The 19,494-nt window shown below is 56.7% G+C and overlaps 2 protein-coding genes across 2 annotated transcripts; one reads left to right on the top strand and one right to left on the bottom strand.

Moving 5' to 3' along the window:
* Positions 1-11,533: 11,533 nt before the first annotated feature.
* Positions 11,534-12,507, bottom strand: CMQ_3146 (uncharacterized protein; the record flags this gene model as incomplete). Its single annotated transcript, XM_014317224.1, has 6 exons — positions 11,534-11,630; positions 11,689-11,790; positions 11,851-11,885; positions 11,936-11,990; positions 12,054-12,331; positions 12,397-12,507. The coding sequence occupies 6 exons, from the start codon at positions 12,505-12,507 to the stop codon at positions 11,534-11,536; spliced, it is 678 nt and encodes a 225-aa protein (XP_014172699.1).
* Positions 12,508-12,791: 284 nt separating this feature from the next.
* On the top strand, positions 12,792-19,227 carry CMQ_2700 (oxysterol-binding protein 1; the record flags this gene model as incomplete). The annotated part of the gene is made up of 5 exons (XM_014316778.1): positions 12,792-13,657; positions 13,746-14,421; positions 14,557-15,434; positions 15,840-16,023; positions 16,072-19,227. The coding sequence occupies 5 exons, from the start codon at positions 12,792-12,794 to the stop codon at positions 19,225-19,227; spliced, it is 5,760 nt and encodes a 1,919-aa protein (XP_014172253.1).
* Between the last annotated feature and the right edge of the window lie 267 nt (positions 19,228-19,494).

Consider the following 19,494-nt stretch of genomic DNA (forward strand, 5'->3'; position numbering starts at 1 on the left):
AGGACGGCCGCGGGCCATAGAACAGGGGGACAGGGGTACGGTCAACGTAGCGGCTGGGTACAAGACATGAATCTTCCCGACCAGGTTGTTGTTGTCAATGTTCAGCCGCCACTGACTAGGGCCGAGGGGGCTTTTTTTTTTTTTTTTTTTTTTTTGCTGCGATTTCGTATGATGTAGGCGGGGGGGAGGGGGGGTGCAGGAGGAGAAGGAGGGGGGTTAGACTCTCGTGTAAGCCACTTTAGCTAGCCATTGACGAGTCTAGAGCAAGTATAGAGTTCTTTCCAACTAGCATGTGTAAAAGTACTGTGAACTTGTAGATGTCGGTACCGTAAAGGCGTGTTCAAGAGTGGTTTGAGAGGATCATTGGTGCCATAAATTCATGGTCCAGACAGAAGGGAAGAGCTGCGTGGACATGTCACGGGCCGGCCGGTGGCGTCTGGCCAGCACCGGGAGAAGATAGGCTGGCTCCAGCTTGGGTGTTTCTTGTGGCTTGTCTTCGCCCGTCGATGAGTGGATCAGGGTTGATATCCATAATGATTTGCATTGGTAATGGATGATGCAGCAGTGCGGGTGGCAACCCGAAAGGGAGGGAGGGTAGGGGAGACCGGAAAAGCAAGCAAGACGACACCGGTCTGAATTGGATTGGCAAATGGCAGGACATGACAATTAGCCAAGCAAGGGCATAACCAGCGAAGACAACAGACGGTAGCAACAGGCGAGACGAAGAGGATGGGTGTACCGTACAGGGGAAGCAGAGCTCGTATATCTCGAGTACAGTCCAGAGTCACCAGTAAGAGCAGCATGCACACGAGGGTGCACAGAGAGGATGGAATGACGCAGGCCGACGCAAAGCAGGAGGCTGCCATCAGCTCTTCTCATTATGTGTTTTCTTTGTGACAGACTCCACTCACACTCGGGCGTTTTATACGTCTTCATACGAGAACTCGCATTCATGGAACGAGCACAAGGCCATCTGGAGCCAGAATTAGGGGTCTCTTGTGCCCATCTCAAGACACGGGAGAGCCGGAATTAGACTGGAGGCTGATAACGTTGCACAGGCGAAAACGACAGGGCCACGGGGAAATATCGACGAGAAGGCAACGAGTGGCCGTCGACGTGGAGAGAAAGGGAGCGGACACAGCCCCGAGAGACAGCCAGAGGTGGGGGTGCCTGGGAGAGGAATGGATGCGTCTCGCTTCTGCCCGTTTCTGCACGCATTTTTATGGGGAAGGCAGCCAGGTCGTGCTGGAAGTAGCTGTCGCGATTTGTCGACAGAGAAGCCAGAAGCAGCTCAACGTCGTGATTCGTTGTTGGTACCAGTATCGGCGCGAGGACGTACTCCGTATATCATGGGAGAAGAGCTGCAGGGTTTCGAGGTCCGGGACGTTTTCGGAAAGGGAGAGCGTATCCTGGAACTGGACGCTGTCAAAATCGAAACGAAGTGGGCAGGGAGGGCCAAACAGCCGAGCAGACCAAGACATGGGCAGGGAGACAGGGGGCGAAAAAGGGGGGATTGTACCTCACAACTCGCCGAGTACTCCCAGTCGTCTTTGACAAAGCCAGGCGACGAGAGACTATCGATCCACCGCTCCATAGAGATCAAAACGATGAAACGAGCAAACGAGCAAGCGATCAAACGATAAACAAGTGCAGGCAGTAGGGCAGTATTTGCGAACGCTCATTGGCTGCGAAATGGTGGCCAGGAAGACATGGAACTAAGTTGACGCACGTTTCGGTATTCAAAGGAAGTCGCGCTCCATCCCACTTCAGCCTGCCACCAGCTCCTGCTGCAACGATCGCCTTGCCGTTTATACGCGTGCACCCCCCTCCTTCGTTCCTTCCCCCACACACACTCTCTCTGGTAAGGCAAATAAGCTCATTCTCCTGGTTCCCGCGGTACTTAATATCGCCCCGAGCTTGCCTCTTCCTATGTTCTTCCTGCTCCTAAGTAAGACGCGTACTACAGCCCATTGGCCATTTTATGTGGCTTAGTGCGTACGAGAATGGTATCGTACCTCGTATTAGGCATACGGCTCCTGGGAAGGAGGGCCGGCTGTCGGAAAGCAGCCATCTTCCGCTGTCTGACGTGGTGGCGTCTTGCTGCTGCATTGCCCGTATGCCGATACCAGTACAACACATACTCGCATACTCGCCTACGATCCTCTGGTCGCCGACCTGTGAAGCCGGCCAGGCGGCATCACGTTGAAACGAGGGGAAGTGCTAGCCGAACAGAGCAGAAGACGAGAGGGAGAGAGTGAGAGAACGAGAAAAGAAAGAAGGAAAGAAGGAAAGAAGGAAAGAAGGAAAGAAGGAAAGAAGAAAAAGGAGCAAAGCTCTGCCGTAAGCAAGTCGACACGGATGGTCTAGCTGTTGGGGTGCCCGCGAGCAAGACAGGAAGGGAACAAGCGACTACATACGTAGTATGGCCAGTATCGCAGGCTGAAAGCTCTCGGTACCCGCAGTGGTTCTGTTCGGCCGTTGAGGCGCTTGTGCCCCATAATTAGAGTAACGGTCGATCTCACTGCTGTCCCTGCATGCTTTCTTCTTTTCCTCGGCGCCCTGCTCCTTCTGCTCGCGTCTTGGCCGTTTTACTTTCCATGCTATGCAGTACTTCGCGCTGTCCTTTATTCTATTCTTGGACGTTCTTTTTGGGGTCAAGCTCCGAGACTGCCAATACCATGGGATCCTGGCAGTGAGGATCGGCTGATCCGCCAACTCGGGCGAAGATAGCATTGCGTACTACAAGCACGTAAGATATATAAGGAGCGGCGTAACGAGCGTCGTCAGGGGATGGCAGTAGCGCTGTCAACAATGTACCTCGAGAAGAAGAAAGCAAAGAAGGAGAAAGGGGCCGTGCAGTAAGACCTGCGTCTAGATTCTACGTCTCCCCTGGTCTGCGCTGCATCAATGAGAAGCCGCGATGCCACCCTGCCCCCTTACCGCTTCCCCCTATATGTCGTAGGCTGCGCAGATGGAGTACATTACGGAGTACTCCGTACTTTGTACGTCAACGGTCTTCCAGTTTGCCCCGTGGGCCTCTTTTTAGAAAGTATTGCGTCACCTCCTGCGTCCCATACCATTCCGGGGGAGGCGAGGGCGCTCTCAGAAGACCCCAAGCCGAGATTAAAACGCAACGCTGAACGTGCTAGCCTGGGTAGCTGGAAGAGATCATTGCGGGGAGAAGCAGGGTTTTGTACGAGCAGGTGGAGCAAGATGATGATAATTGTACTCCGTAGGCTACGTAAGATACATACATTAAAGTAGTATCTTTCCGGCTGCTGCATAGTACCGAGTTGTGCCGGCTGCTCTGTCTCTACCAGTACCAGAGATTGAACTGAACCATGCCGAGGACATGGCAGATGGGTCGCTTATTGTTGTTTTTGACAGCGGCCCCGGAGACGGCTTTTGCTTTGCAATTCCACTCCTTGCTGTTCTGACGCAGATATGTCTGACCATCCATCCCCATGCCGGGGAGGGAAGCGGCAAATCCAGGAAAGACAGGAAGCAGGGCACCTGGACTTGACGGAGCAAAGCGAGGGAACAATAACCAGCACAAAGTCCTCGACATGGTAAGCAAATCAGACAGGGACCACCGACTACGTGGACCAAATTAGATTAGATCTTGCCTCATGGCTGGCGCGGTCGGTGCTATTTCTGTCGGCCATTCAGCCACCGCCCGTGCTTACCTGCAAGATGCCAATAGAGGAAGGAGAGGAACAGAGCGAGGAGAGACAGGGTGGCCCAGGTGGCCGAGGTGGGCGCGGAAGCATGGCTGTAAACCGATTACGAGTTTTACGGTGTCCCATCATTCGTAAGCCGCAGATGTCATCTGCGGCCTGTCGACACAGCTGTCTCGGAAGCTCTCGACCATATTGATGGAAGGGTCGACATGAGTGCAGGAATGGCAGTGGAAGAAATGTAAGAAGTCGCTCTTGTAAGCACTGAACTCGGAAATTGGTGGGTTTTGCTGGCAATTGCGTATGTCGGCCCACGCTCCCTAGGCCCAAAGCTGCGAGACTCGGCGCAATAGTTGCCGTTGCCCAATGCGGGTAGACGGCAGCGATGCATCTGCACTGACGGCCCCCTCAGAGAATTAAATTAATTGAAATAAAAAATAAAAGAAAAAAGAAAAAGAAAAGAAAAGAAAAGGAAGAGGCAAAAAGAAACGAAAAACGGGCAACGGAGCTACCGGTAAGGTGGAGCTCTAGTGCATCTCATTGCAGCGAGCGGTGTGGATTAGTAAGATACAATGTAATATATTTGCCAGTGAACAAAAGCCTCTAGCACTCCAAGATGGCCGTTGAACCAGCTCGAAATAGAATAGAAGGCTGATCCTTTCGCTTTGGGGAGAGGGAAGGGCCTTTCGGGTTCCTTTCCCACATAGCCTCCATTTCGATCTGAAACTGAGCTGAGCAGGCAATGCTGCTAGAACAGACAGCGTAGCGAACCACCGATCTCTGCATATTAGGGGTTCTGTCACGGTGTCGTTGTTTGTGACGAGCAGATGCTTTGGCCGCAGTGCTCACGGGTCAGCGCGGTAAACAAAAAGGGCGAGAAGGTGAAAAAGAAAGCGGACGAAGCAGAAGGATGGGTGCACAGGCAGGATTGGCCAAGGTGCTGGCGATCCTTTCGCCTTTCCATTCCGTCTCCTTGTCTTTCGTTTCGGACTTCTCTCTCGCTCTCTCAATCCGATCTTTACGACCTCGTATTGCTCTGATTAGTATCGTTCTCGGGGCCTCAGAGTTCGGGTTACTCGGCCGTAAAGACTTGGTCATCTTAATAGTCTTGTTGGTCCTTTTTTGGTCCCCCGACAAGTTGCAGGGCTCGTCTTCAGAAATGACAGCACGCGGGATGGTCGATGCGACCTTTGCAAGAGGCTCCAGCCTCATGCTCCTGCACTTGTTGTGCACATACCGCCGAGCTACATATTAATTCGGCGCGCCAACCGTATAGGGAGTGTCAAGCCAAGGCCGAAAGTTGCAACCTTCCACGGAATTTCCAACTGCCACACACCCATGGCCTCCCATTTACTCATGGCAAGCTCCTTACCACAAATTCCGGATGGCCCCCATGCCGTTCGTAGCTTGGCGTGCCAAGTGCCGTCGATAGTTTGGACAAAACTGGTATCAACGCTTTGTTTGGCCCGGGCTGTACAGTGATGATCCGGCCTAGGCCCTTTGCCTGGCAGCATGGCCAATCGGAAGATTCGCCACTTTTTCGTGTGCCTGCCCCGTCGTCCTCGTACGGAGTACTGTCAAAACGAAAGCATGATCGAGTACGTTTCAAGGCAAATCCTTTTGTCGGGGATCGACGCTGCCGTCAGCCCAATCTGTTGGCAGCCCAGCAAGAGAACCGATGGATGGACGGAGTTTGAGATGTGCGAAAACACCGCCCACGATGGAACTTTGGCAGTCCGGCACCGAGAGCCAGCACTGCTGACCGGTGATGAAGAACCTGAAGTCAAGACGCATGAAGTAGTAGCGGCAGAAAGTACCGGGCAGCAGCCTGATCAGCCAATTGACAAAGACCAATCTTCGTAAGATACATGGACGAGGCAAGGAGAGAGCACACGAGCGACCTCGTATTGCACGGCTCTGGCCGGTGCTGGGACGCATTGTCCCGCATCATATCGTGATGACGAGTGGTCAGATCTGCGAGACAGCAGCTAGCCTTGCATGTCGTCTCGTTGGCTGGGGACAAGCCACCTTCTCGTATTTGCGCCCGCCTGGCCTCCCTCTGCTTTCTTGCTCTCGCTTCTTTCTGGAGAGGCCGATCCTCCCATTGCCGTTTCTTCCTTTTTAGACATCCTTGCACGTGGATGGAGACACAAGTGCTGCCTCGCTATATTTTACTGTCCGCGCTGTAAGACGGACCAGAGACGGCGGTTTGTGCTCCGTACGAAGCATAGACGTGGCACAGAGCCAGAGCACCAGAAGCCTTGTACGGAGTCTTGGGAGTTGCTCCAAGGCCTGCCATTGGCCTCTACTTTTCCAACACGATGTAGCACCCGAAGCCACCAATGTCGTAATTCGCCGACACATCGCCCTCCCTCTCCCTCTCCCTCTTCCTTCCGGAATTCGACCCGTATCTTCTTTTCTGTGCCTTCCGGTCATAGGCAACTGACGCCGACGGCACCTGTCCTCGTCGGGCTTGTCAGCCAGAGGACCACAGACCCCCACCCCACCCCACCCCCTTCGTTCCTTGCTTCTAAACGGCTCAGATCGGGGTGTCTGCGAGAATGACTGATCTGAATATCCCGGGTGTGGACAAGACGGTGAATTTTAGAGCCAACTCGTTCCGTTCCTGGCTGGCCAGCTGCCACACGCACTCAGATCAAGTGGTGCGAGAGGACGGTAGGGAGAAAAAGAAAGCACCGAAGCCGGCAGCAAGGCACAACTGGCCAGAGTGGCACACTACAAAGCCAGAAGAACGGTCTCGTCCGCTCGAGCTGTTCGCCACGGCGAATACGAGCAGAAATATCCTGGTGCTTCCCAGCCAATTTTCGGTCCCGAACACGGGAAGGGCGCCGACAGGAGGACAAACGAAGCAGGATGGGAGTTGCGTGCAGGGATCAAGCTGGGCACAGAAAAGTGAATACGAGGAAACGGTGGTAGCAGCCAACAGTACCCCCCTTCATGCACGAGCCTGAGGTAAGATATGAGATGTTAGTACGGCAACCTTCGACTTGGTTGCTACTTGAATACGGCTGCCTCACGATTGAGAAACAGGCCGACGGAAGAACCAGTAGAATTTACCTGGATTATATGGGACAGAGTCGTTGTGGCAGGCCCTTTTTTAACCTTAATTGCTCGATTGGCTTTTGGGCGAATCAAAACAGAAACCAAATACAGACACAGCAGACAACACACAAAAGACAGAAGAAGCAAAGTCTGTGATTCTCTGTCCATTGCCGTGCTGAAGAATGTCACCTGCTTCCTCTCGGCGCAGGCGACGGATTCTGCAAGGCCCCGACCGGTGCAGCAGCAGCAGCAGCATCAGACGGCCCAACCTCGACCGATAGAGGGATCCTGAGAGGCTGCAAGCGACCTTGGCGCTGCCAGTTAGCGCCGAACACATGTGAAATTGGCTCACACCTATTCCGAGGCCCCAGGCAGCAGACGAGGCCCGACCGTGTGCATGTATTCTTCATCGAGACCGAGTTGTATTGACCGAGACGTGCATGGAAGCGGACGCCACCTTCCTGCAGCTTCTCGTCACTGTGTGCGAAAGCGGGCATCGACTGCTGATATTGAAGCCCGCCAGCGTGTCATTGGCCGATAGCTCCCCCCTCCTTCGGTGCCGCAGGGACACGTAGGTCGTCAGCTTTGCCTCTTAGGTTCAGCACGTTCCCCATTGCGGATCAGCCCTTCCAGGAGGCAGCACAGTCGGTGAGCACCGTTCCCGCCTCTTTGCGCAGAACGAATACGCTCCCCAGGTCGAATATGCACCCGTGGGAGGTTTAGTGGCCTGAGCGCTAATTGCCAGCGCTGTAGTACTGCACAACTCTCCCGCATTCTCCCTTGCTGCTCCCTATCCAAGTACACCTAAGCCCATGCCAGAGAAGTCGGTAAGGCGCATCCGAATACGCCCTTGCCGAGAGCCGGGATGCCCTGGACTTCATCCTGCCGTGGAAACCAGAGCAGGCAGCCTTGTGTAGTGGGAGAGAAACACGACGCCTCCAAATATGGGTTTCGTTGTCTCTGGTTTGAGACCGAGCAAATATATGCAGCCAGGACCACTTGGTTCTGTCTGAATTGGCCGGGGGCGTTTCACATAAGCTCTGTTTTGGCCTTGAAGATGTCCCAGTGGGAAGCCTCAAGCGCGAAATATGACAAGTCTCGTTTCCCGAAAGTGCCATGGCATGAGCCCGTTCTCTGCCTGTCCGTTGTTATGCTGCTCTTCAAGAAATCCGTGGCTGTTGGCGAATGACAACATCCGCTTTTTCTCCTCCCCTGTCTTTGTTGTTGGTCCGGATGCCCTCTTCTGCCGAGATATTGGCTGCGTTCCAATAGTCCCAGTCGGACGTTGGATCCGTCGGGTCCCCAGACTGGTCCATGCGGTCTCGAAGTCATCACTGTCAATTCCGGCATCAGAAACACGTGTACGGACTCGCCCTTTGTATGGAGAGTGTGGTTAGGAATCCCGGAGGCTTAATTACGTGTGTGACGACAGATGCAGACGGCTCCTCTACGATGCTCAAGCCTACCTGCAGTCCGGCTGCGGCACGATAGCACGGAGACGGTCCCTCGGTATCGTCGTTACTGCTCCTCTGTACATGCCTGTGATCCGTTCTATGCATAGCCTCCATTGGCGATGGTCTAGCCGCGCGTCTCGGTGGCATTAGGAAGAGACTTGACCTTTTCCAACATTACGCATGGCTCTCGTATGGCATCATGCATTGGATGTGCATATACCGAAATGTCAAAAACTCATCTTGCACACAAAGAGCCAGCATGCTTCCACATTTCCACGTGTACTATCAAAAATGCCAAGAAAGAGCTATCTAGCCCACTTGTTCGGGGTCAGCGATACATTGTTTGGAGAAGTCCAGCAAGATATCCATATTTTACTAGTCTTGGCCGTCCTACGTGATGATGTAGTCAGATATAAAGTAGGTCAGTCATGCTGCTTACGAGGGACCAACATAGTCATTCTACTGCAGGCTAACATACCAGAGTACGGAATGAGAAGCGGGCTTCTTGAAACGGCTGAAGCGGATTGTGTGGTAAGAACTATAGCCACTAACACAACAATCATGGCGATGTGATTCTTTTTTCTTTTTTTGTAAATGCCGCACGGTTACTGGGAAGGTACTCTGTGCAAGGCATTGTTTCACTCTTCCAACAAAGTTGGACCCAAAGAGGACCCAAAGAGAAACGAAACAAAAGGACAATCGTGTCTTCATTTTGTAACGTTACTTCGATCTACCTAGGGTTGGGGGGGCATTGTCTGACAGACACTAAGGTTTCGAAGCGTAGTAAACTCCTTTCAATGATGAGTTATCCTCCTAATTAGATGTATTGCTTACACGAGATGCAAAGAGGCCATTATGTGTTTCATCTCGTGACCAGAACTCAATGGTCAACATGGTGTTGTGATGTGAGACATGACTTGTCCAAAAAGGAATATAAAACCGGACGACATATTGTTCAACAAGGATGATTAGGCATCACTGAAACTTGAGTCGGCAGTGAGAGACAACTGAAGTCATTGGAGAGCCCCCAGCCCCCAATACGTGCAAAATTTACTGGTGAAGCTTGTCTACGTCAGTGAAGAAGAGGATGGCAAGAAACAGTTGAAGTTTCAAGTAGAGTTGACAATGTCACATATTCTAAAGAAAGGGCGTCAAAATGCCAGGTCATTCACTCGGATAGTCCCAACTGACATTTCTTTTTAGCATCTCCTACCTTGTATCTTCGTGTCCTCTAAAACGCTCTTCGGATAAAGGGCCGCACTTCTCCATCAAACAGTTCTTTCGGTACCGACGCTTGTCTTACCAGCTCAAATCAACCGTGTAGCATCGATCCACAGGCCGAAATTAACATCACCCAAGATACTCTAGCATCACCGAAGGAACATGTGAATGAGCCGCGCGTCAAAAAACCGGTCGGACAATGGCCCAGAATTGCTTGACTGCGGCTTGATGCTTTGTTGGGGCTATCCTGAACGACTTGTTGCCGTCCCTTTCTCGATCGAAAGACGCACTCCAGCAGGCCAAGCTGATACCAAATCCTGTTTCCGTCGAAGAAGAGGACGTGTCCCTCCCGTCTAGATCCTCTCGACTGCATCTCCCTACTTGCCTGTGGTGTGATGCAGGTTTTCGGACAGCCTGTTGTCCCTCCCTCTTACTTGTCATTGCTTGTGTCTGACCCACTCGTTCTCATCTTGACGTCGCGTCCTACTTCGGCACCGAAGTCCGCTTTCCAAGCCAGTCCGCTGAGCTCTGGCACTGCAGATATTCAAGTATGGCCGACTTGTAGTCTTGGAATGAAAACCTCACAAGCGCGCCAACCGATGCAGGGCTCGACTAGTCCCACATCAGAGGGGCCATGCTTTCTTTTTTCACCTCTGCATCAAGTTTCCTAGGGCGATCTCATGGCAATCATTGCCATCCTCGTTCCCGACATATGCAATGGACCTGTTTTGTCCGGGTACATGGCTGTGTCCAACACTTCTCCGATAATACTCGTCATTGCATCAGCGGATGAGAAGGGGAGATGTATATAAGGAGCTCCCTTCCTGCCTCCTCACACTCTCCCATACTGCCTGTCTTTTCATCTTGCTGCCAACCTCCCCCAGACAGCCAAAGGCGACAACTTTGAACGTGCTGAAAACTACGACTGGGTTTAATTAGCAACGTTAGCCATGATGGCATCTGAAGCTTGACGCTTGTTAGATATAACGGGGGATCCTTACTTAGTGAGGATCGCAAGAGAGCTAGGTTGAGAGCTCCAAAAAGAAGAGGAAATGCATGGCCGACTAGCTTTGGAATATGCCCCCATACGGATCCTAAACGATAAGCGATTGAGGAGGCATGTCATCACTCCTGCAGAGTGAACGGACTGTGACCACTGGGCTTCAAACGACTGTCATGAAAATTGAGCAAATGGAAGAAGTTATCGGTCATTGATCCTGTTAGCATACCGATGACAACTGGCTTGTCTTATCGAAGCTGAAAAGGCTACATATACCAGATAACGAAAAGAGGATTCTGATCTGAATACCTAGATGGCGATACGGTGAGCTATACCTTCAGTCAGTCACTGCTGATGTTCATCGATGAGAGCCACTCCTGAAAGGAAGCATGATACATGTTGAGGACTTGTGTGTCAGATTCCTGCCAAATGAGTGCGTATTGACGGGGTGTCAATAAGAGTAGTATATTGTTCTCCCTCGCACGTTCAGCAAACCAGACTCTTTTCAAGACATCTTCGCCCCGTCTAGCCGATTCCCCCACATCCTGATCGACGACATAGGATGTTTGATCCTAGATATTTTATCTTACGGCATCGGCAGTGTATGACACGCCATAGGTCTCCTTCCTTTCTCACGTTTGATTTTAACGAGCTCCCTTCACGGCTACGGTTACTAAAAGAGGTCCCAGCCTACTTTTGTCAGCACCTTCTGACATGCAGGCCAGCAATGCCACAATCCATCCATATGCCGGAATCTCGCCATGTTCGAAGGATTGGAGTCAGCATGCGGCTCGGACTGTCCGGTCATCCCCGGACGACGAGAATACGACAATCACGATCCAAAAATAACAATATAGAAGGAGAGTAGGTGATGGGCAGCCGGGACAGTCGGCATGTACAATATGCCGGGGCCAGAATGCTTTGACTAGTATCTCAAGAGCAAGATAACGATGAAAGTAAGCCGGGACATCACTTCGTGATTGGTGGCGACCGGCTGGCTGATCCAGACTGGCCTGGCGGTGCAGCCACGCCTTTCCAACGACAACATGGCAGCCAGGCAGTTTAGGCAGACACCCCTTCCTGCACAGCGCTCCATCGCTTTGGTTGGCCGATCCAGACTATTCCAAAACTTGCGGTCGGTCGGCTGTGTCCTCTTTGTCTACTTCCCTCAGCCGTTCGACGAGCTTTTCTCGGAGGAAGTCGCTCAGCCCGAGTCTGCACAGCCGTTAGCTTTCCGTTCATGTCTTCCCACGCGGTCGGGCGTGATGCATACATTCCCTCATTCGTGACAATCCGGTACGTGCCGGACGACTGGAAGCTGTCGAGCAGACCTCCAGTGCGGTCGACTTCGACGCTTCCGAGAATGTCTTCGGGCCTGCCAGAGTTGTCAGCCTTATTTCCGATGCACTTGTTATTTGGAGGCGCACGACCGTACCATGCTATTCTCCCATAGTCGGGGGGGTTCCTTAGCTGGACCGTTCATCAGTGCCGTTTTCTTCTCATCAGGTCACTATACTCACATCGCTCAGATGGACCCAGCCGCCCAATCCTCCGCCTCCTGCGCCTCCTTGGTGGCTGTAGACGTCAGCCGGGCTCGATGGCCAACCCTAGCACATTTGTATGCAGGATTGCACGTACGATCCGCCTTTTGTGGCAGCACTTCCCGTGCCAGCGCCAAAAATCGAGCCTCCCGAGGCGGCAAAGGCCAGCGCCTGGGACTTCAAGCCGTCGTCGCGGTGTGCATGTTCACGGAGGGTTTCGTTTAGGACCGACAGGAACCGGGGATTGGCCGTGAAGGAACGGGGCGTAGGTGGCAGTTCCGTAGCTGTGCCAATAGACGCCGCTGCCGAGGGCGGGCTCGTGTCTAGATAGCTGAGCAGGTACGAAGGCGGCAGTGTTGCCAGACGGAAAGCTTTCTAAGATTCAGGCAAGCATTGGTCAACAGGCCTGTGGGAGAGCGTAGGCGACCGTGTCGACTCACAATGTGGGCATTCGTCGACAGCACGCTGATCAGCCGTAGTGACGCTGGGCTGCCGATAGTCCGCACTAGCCGTGGTCTGGGGACGTGCCGGAAGACAGACGTGGGAGGCATTTCCGTAGCTGTGGCGTCGAAGCTGTTCTGCACGAAGGTCGTCATAAACGTTTGCCGCCCACAGTGGAGCCCGATTGGTGAGGGGACGGGCGGTGTGGCAGGTGCCGGCAGGTGGCAAAAGCACTAAACGCGCTGTGACACGGCAAAGCGCGTTTCCCGACGCGTCGGCCATACAGGTCATCACCAATCAGCAGACGACGGCACAAGGCACAACGACTATAGACCTGACCGTGCCCGAAGCGATCAGAACCAGTACTGTTACTGTTTCCATCACCATTGTGACCATGACGGCCGACGACGTGTCTGCAGCCAAGCTCAGCCCGCGAAAGCAGCGGCAGAGCAAGCCGCTGTCAGACTCGTTCTTTGGGGCCAGAGATATCACCAGCACGCCGTCCGCGGCAGCGCCGGCGTCGTCGCAGCTGCTGTCGTCGTCACCGGCCTTTGCGACACCGCTGCACCCGATCCGGCCGTTCAACCCGCACGGAGGGGCGGCGACGACGGGGCCAGCGGCCAAGCCGACAATTCTGCCGATCCTTCTGCCACCGGCGACGCTGCGTCCGCTTGCGTTCCGCACGTTTACCAAGAAGCACAGCCTGACGCTGACGTCGTCGGCGCTGCAGGAGCTGGCGGCCTTTATCGGGCGGCACTGCGGGTCCGGATGGCGAGAGGAGGGCCTGGCCGAGCGAGTGCTGGAAGAGACGGCCAAGAGCTGGAAGAACCGCAATTGCGGCTTCATCGTGGACGGATCCAGCGCCGAGCTCAAGGACATCCTCAAGTCGCTGGAGGGCAACATGAGCGGCGGCCGGGTAGTGCATGGCGGATCGAGCGGCGCAGGCGGCAGCAGCAGCAGCAGTAGCAGAAGCAAAGATAACAGCGGCGGCAATAATGGAGTGACCCTCGGCGGGATCACGCGGCAGGACAGCCTGAGGCTGGATGCATCGCACGAGTCGGAGATCACCAGCACGCGGTTGGGACTGCGGCCGGCGCTGCACGCAGGACGGCCGGCGCTGCTGGCACGCGAAGACAGCCAGGTGAGCACAGGCTTAGACGGCAGCATGGAGGTGGACGACGACGGCGTGGATGATGACGGCTTGGCCGACCCACGGCGATGGCTGCAGGTGATTGGGGCCTTTGACCAGCCGCGGATGCTGTACAACACGACGAAAAAGCACTTTGAGAGGTGAGAGAGAGAGAGCGAGAGAGCGAGAGAGAGAGAGAGACGAACTGACTGCTCTTAGGGACACATCGAAACCATCGCTGCTGCCTAATATCAGCCAGAAGACGAGCGTTTTCCGCAATCGGTTCAACGTGATCCACCAGCGGCTGTTGCGCAACGACATGTTCCAGAGCTCGGCGGTGGCCGAGGCGCGGGCGGTGGCCACGCTGCAATCGGCGTCTCTGTCGTCGTCGTCGCTGTCGCAGACGCATCGGATCACGCCGGTGGCCAACCTGCTGGGCCGCCACGGGACACACCACATGCTGCTGGGGATGCTAGTGGTGCTGCCGACGGGCAAGCTATCGATCTGCGACCTGTCAGCATCAATAACGCTAGACTTGAGCAGCGCAGTGGCGATCCCGGAGGACTCGGCGTGGTTCGCGCCCGGGATGATCGTGCTGGTGGATGGAGTGTACGAAGAGGAGGAGGAATCGGCAGGCCGCGGGCTGAACGGGGCGACGGGCGTGGGCGGCACGATTGGCGGTCGCTTTCAGGCCTTTTTCATGGGCCAGCCACCGAGCGAGAAGCGGCGGGTTTCGCTGGGAATCAGCGGGCCAGATGGCGGCCAGGACCACACGATCGGGGGGGGGTTTGGCTGGATCGACTTTCTGGGCGTCGGCAGCCAGCGGGCAGTCGGAGCACGGATGCGCAAGCTGGAGCAGCGGCTGCTACAGCGACAGCAGAGGAGGGGGGTGGAAGTGGAGATGGAGGCGAGGAGGATGGAGGAAGAGATGGAGACAGACTCGCAAACTCAAACACAAACACAAACACAAACACAAACACAAACACAAACACAGACACAAACGCAAACGCAATCACAACCACAACCACAGACACAACCACAACATCCAGGACGACATCGTGTGGTGGTTCTCGGCGAGGTCAACCTGGACCAGCCACAGGCATTGCAGGCGCTCAAGAAGATCCTCGGGCTGTACGCATCAGAGGCAGAAGGGTCGACGCCGGTGGCGTTTGTGCTGGCCGGCAGCTTCACGGAGCACGCAGTGATGGCACGCGGCGGCAGCGGTGGCAGCATCGAATACAAGGAGTACTTTGACGCGTTGGCCTCGACGTTAGCCGACTTTCCGAGCCTGCTGCAGTCGGCCACGTTTGTCTTTGTGCCGGGCGACAACGACGGCTGGGTGTCGTCGTTTGGCGCCGGTGCCGCCGTGCCGCTGCCGCGCAAGCCGGTGCCCGACCTGTTCACGTCGCGCGTGCGGCGAGCCTTTGCAACAGCCAACGCCGAGGCCGGTCTGGCCGATGGTCGTGGCGGCGAGGCCGTCTGGACCACCAACCCGAGCCGGCTGTCGCTCTTTGGACCCAGCCACGAGATCGTGCTCTTCCGCGACGACATCTCGAGCCGGCTGCGACGCACGGCCGTCCGGCTGGCATCCAAGGCTGGCGAGATGGAGGTGGATGAAAGTCAAGGCAGCCATGGCAGCCAAAACACACCCATTCCCCACGATCTCCAGACAGCCCGAAAGCTCGTCAAGACCGTGCTCGACCAGGGCTACCTGGCCCCTTTCCGACAGCCGATCCGGCCGGTGCACTGGGACTTTGCCGGCGCTCTGCACCTCTACCCCCTGCCGACGGTCATGGTGCTGATCGACACGACCACGCCGCCCTTTTGCGTCACCTACGAGGGCTGTCATGTCATGAATCCCGGCAGTCTGCTGGTGGCCGGCCGTCGCGGCACTGCTCGCTGGGTCGAGTACGAGATCGGTCGCGCCGGCACATTGCGGGAGTGCTCTTTCTAAGGGTCGTGTGTTCTTTGTTTTGTAGACTTCTGCCATAGGAACGTTTGGCCTGAAAGCCTGTAAGAGAAAGCTCGGAAAGACAGAGTGGACACTGCGCTTCGCCTCAAAGCCGTTGTGGCTGACGTGGCTTAGTTCGCGTTAGATTTGGCAGGAGCCCACTACGACTGGGTCCCCCCTGGCCCAACTGCCAGCCCCGCAGTTTTAATGAACAGCAGAGGCAAAAGGAAAGCCAAAAACTAAAAGCTAAAAAGGGCCACCATCCCTCAAGTCTTCCAACAGCCGCAAAGCGTGCAGGTCAGCGATTCTCCGGCTCAGGTCGACGCGATTTTGGCAGTCTCCTGGTCTTCTGTCTGTCTCAGATCCGAGATTCCGAATCCCAAAGCTACACAACGCATCACAGCAGCAGCAGCATGGCCACGAAGTAGCCGGCTTACCTGTCGCCGTCTCCTGTCTGTCTTTCCGACCGTCCCCGCTCTCTTCCGATCTGCGCTGCGCGCCCCCGACATCATGGCCAGCACCGAGCAGCTCGAGATACACAGCAAGGTATAACCAAAAAGAAAGACAAGTCGGTACCGTCACTAACGCGTACAGTCCTACATTGTGCGATGGGCCAAGGTCGATGAAGGCCACACCATCTCGTGGAGCGTTCAGCCACACAAGAAGTCCATGTACGTTGTCCGTTCTGTCCGCCTCAGCCGCGTGTGGACAGCTTTTAACCAGGCCAGAAATTTTGGCATCGTCAAGCACCCCGGCACCGGCGTCACCAACCTGACGACATTCCAGTCCGACCTCGATGACAGCAGCAGCATCCTGGCCGACGGCACGTCCGAGGCCAAGGCCGGGCTCTTTGCCAACAAAGGCTCGGCCCCGGAACAGCTGCGCAAAAAGGGCTTCAAGGTGATCCAATGGCACGGCAAGTGTGATGCCGACAAGGTCTCCGTCGGCACGTACGACGTGCAGCCGGGTGAAGCCGGCATGTTCGGCCTCGTCTTCGACAACACCTTTTCCAAGCAGACGTCCAAGAACGCAACCTTTAACTTGCAGATCATCTCGACCGACACACCGCCACAGGCCGGTCAGCGTCTGCCCAACCTGCAGGCCCCAGCCTATGCCACCGGCAGCGGCACCAGTCTGGCCCGCACGCTCAACCCGCAGCTGACTGCGGCCGCGTCCGAGTCGGTTGACAGCCTGGGCAGCCACAATGCGCCGGCCAGCAACAGCATCGTGGGTGTCACCAGCACGACCGGCAACGCCGGACAGCCCGTCGTCCTGACGGCTGCGGCCCAGAGCCTGGCCTCGCCGGCAAACTACCACGTCGGCTCGCTGATGAAGCGGCGCCGGAAGAAGGGCCAGGGCTATGCGCGGCGTTTCTTCTCGCTCGACTACGCCACCTGCACGCTTTCGTACTACTACAATCGCAACTCGTCGGCCCTGCGCGGAGCCATCCCGCTGAGCCTGGCGGCCATCGCGGCAGACGAACGACGCCGTGAGATCACCGTCGACTCGGGCGCCGAGGTGTGGCACCTCAAGGCGTCCAGCGTCAAGGAGTTTACCGACTGGGGCCACGCACTGGAGCGGGCCAGCCGCATCGCCCGCGGCCTACAGCAGGGCCGGGCAGCCGACGACCACAAGCAGCCGACCGAGAACAAGTCAGCCGACACAGCGCCACAGCACCTGCAAATGCTACAGGAAGGCGAACGCGAGTGGCAGCAGGTGGAGGCGCTGGTCAGCCGCGTCGTGGGCACGCGGGACGCTCTCCGGCGTCTGGTCAAGAGCACGGCTGCGCAGCAGCACCTCAACCAGATGCACGCAGCGCCGGCAGTCCAGCACCTGTCGCCACCAGAAGACGCCGACGAGAACGTGCCATCGCCGCCAGGGCCACAGCAGGTCGACCGCAAACCGTTTTGGCGGCGCAAGTCCTCTGCAGCCACGACGCCGATGAGTCCGCAGAGCTTCCAGCCGCCAGTGCCGGCGCTGCCATCAGCGCTGACCATTCCAGTGTCGTCGGGCGCGTCCATCGTGACAATGGCCAGCGGCAAGATCGCCGGAGGCCAGCGCGGCCGTTCCGGCAGCTCAGGGACAAACGCCGAAGAGGACTCGATGCACGGACACTGCCAGGCGCTCCTGGACGACCTCGACTCAGTGGTATCGGAGTTTACGAACCTGCTGGCCACCAGCAAGCAGCGCCGTACAGCCGCGGTCGCTGCAGTGAACAACACAGCTTCGGCGGTGAGCAGTAGCGGCGGCGGCGGTGGGATCCCGCGCAGGAGCATGGACTCGACGACGTCGGACGAGTTCTTTGACGCAGCCGAGGGCGATACGACGCGGCCACAGGTGCTGCGGATAGACGCGCACAGCGAGGCGGAAGACACGCCAGGCACAGACGGCGAGGAGGCGTCGCTGCACGATGAGTCATCCGTATCGTCAGTGGAAGGCGAAGAGGAGTACGAGGGCGCAGGAGCGGGCGGCGACGACGAGGATGGCAACGGGAACGGCAGTCCGGAGAGCCTGTTCCCGGCGAAGCCCAAGTCGCTGACGCCACTGCCGGTAACGGAATTGGTGAAGCGGCGGACGACAATCCCACGGTCGACGGTGATGCCGCCCAGTCTGATCGCGTTTGTGCGCAAGAACGTGGGCAAAGACCTGTCGACAATCTCGATGCCGGCATCGGCCAACGAGCCGCTGTCGATGCTGCAGCGGGTGGCCGAACAGCTGGAGTACGCGCAGCTGCTAGACGCAGCAGTGACGAAGAAGCGAGCAGACGAGCGGCTGCTCTACATGGCGGCCTTTGCAGTGTCGCAGTTTGCGGGCGGACGAGTGAAGGAGCGGTCGATCCGCAAGCCGTGGAACCCGCTGCTGGGCGAGACGTTTGAGCTGGTGCGCACAGAGACGGACGTTCCCGGGGGCCTGCGGCTGCTGGTGGAAAAGGTGAGCCACCGGCCGGTGCGACTGGTGATGCAGGCAGACGCGGCAGCCTGGTCGTTTGCGCAGGCGCCAGCGCCGTCGCAGAAGTTTTGGGGCAAGAGCGCGGAGATCGTGACGGAGGGCCGAGTGCGCGTGGTGCTACGGCTGCCGGACGGCACGGAGGAGAAGTACTCGTGGACGCTGGCGACAGTCTTCTTGCGCAACGTTGTCGTGGGCGAGAAATATGTGGAGCCGGTAGGGACGATGCACGTGATCAACGACAGCACAGGTGCCAAGGCGGCCATCGAGTTCCGGTCCAAGGGCATGTTTGGCGGCCGCGGCGAGGACGTGCAGATCGACGCGCTGGACAGCACGGGTGCCCGCACGGGTCTGTCGGTGACCGGCACCTGGACGCAGTCGCTGCGGCTGGTGGAGCAGGGTGGCGGCAGCGGCACCGAGATCTGGCGAGCCGGCCCCCTGGTCGACGACGCCGCACACGTCTACGGGCTGACACGCTTTGCCGCCTCGCTCAACGAGATCACCGCGCTAGAGCGTGGCCGCATGGCCCCGACCGATACCCGGCTCCGGCCGGACCAGCGGCTCGCCGAGGACGGCAACCTGGACGAGGCCGAGGCCTGGAAGACCCGTCTTGAGGAGGCCCAGCGCACGCGGCGCCGCCAGGCCGAGGAGCGCGGCGAAGAACACCGTTCCCGCTGGTTTGTCAAGGTGGCCACTGGACCCGACGGCGACGAGGTCTGGCGTCTCAAGGGCGGCAAGGACGGCTACTGGGAGGAGCGCGCGCGCGGCGTCTGGACCGGCCTCGACGATCTGTATTCTGTCTGAGTGGTGGGGGTTGGGTGTGGATGGGTGTGTGGAGAGGTGTATGGAGTGAGTGGACGTGGACGTGGACGTGGACGTCCTCGGTCTTGTATTCTTGCGAGACTTCCTTTTGTATCCTCTGCATCCTCTCGCTTAGTCATCATCCGATGTTGCATTTCTGGCTCGGCGTCCTGACGGGAATACCATGTCTTCATCTTGCTCTCTGTGCAAACGTTGGGTGTAAGAATAGCGTCTACTCTGTAATAGCCATACCAACAGCCGTCTACTCGT

This window comes from Grosmannia clavigera, assembly GCF_000143105.1.
Source record: "Grosmannia clavigera kw1407 unplaced genomic scaffold GCSC_144, whole genome shotgun sequence".
In the NCBI taxonomy this organism is placed as follows: Eukaryota; Fungi; Ascomycota; class Sordariomycetes; order Ophiostomatales; family Ophiostomataceae; genus Leptographium; species Leptographium clavigerum.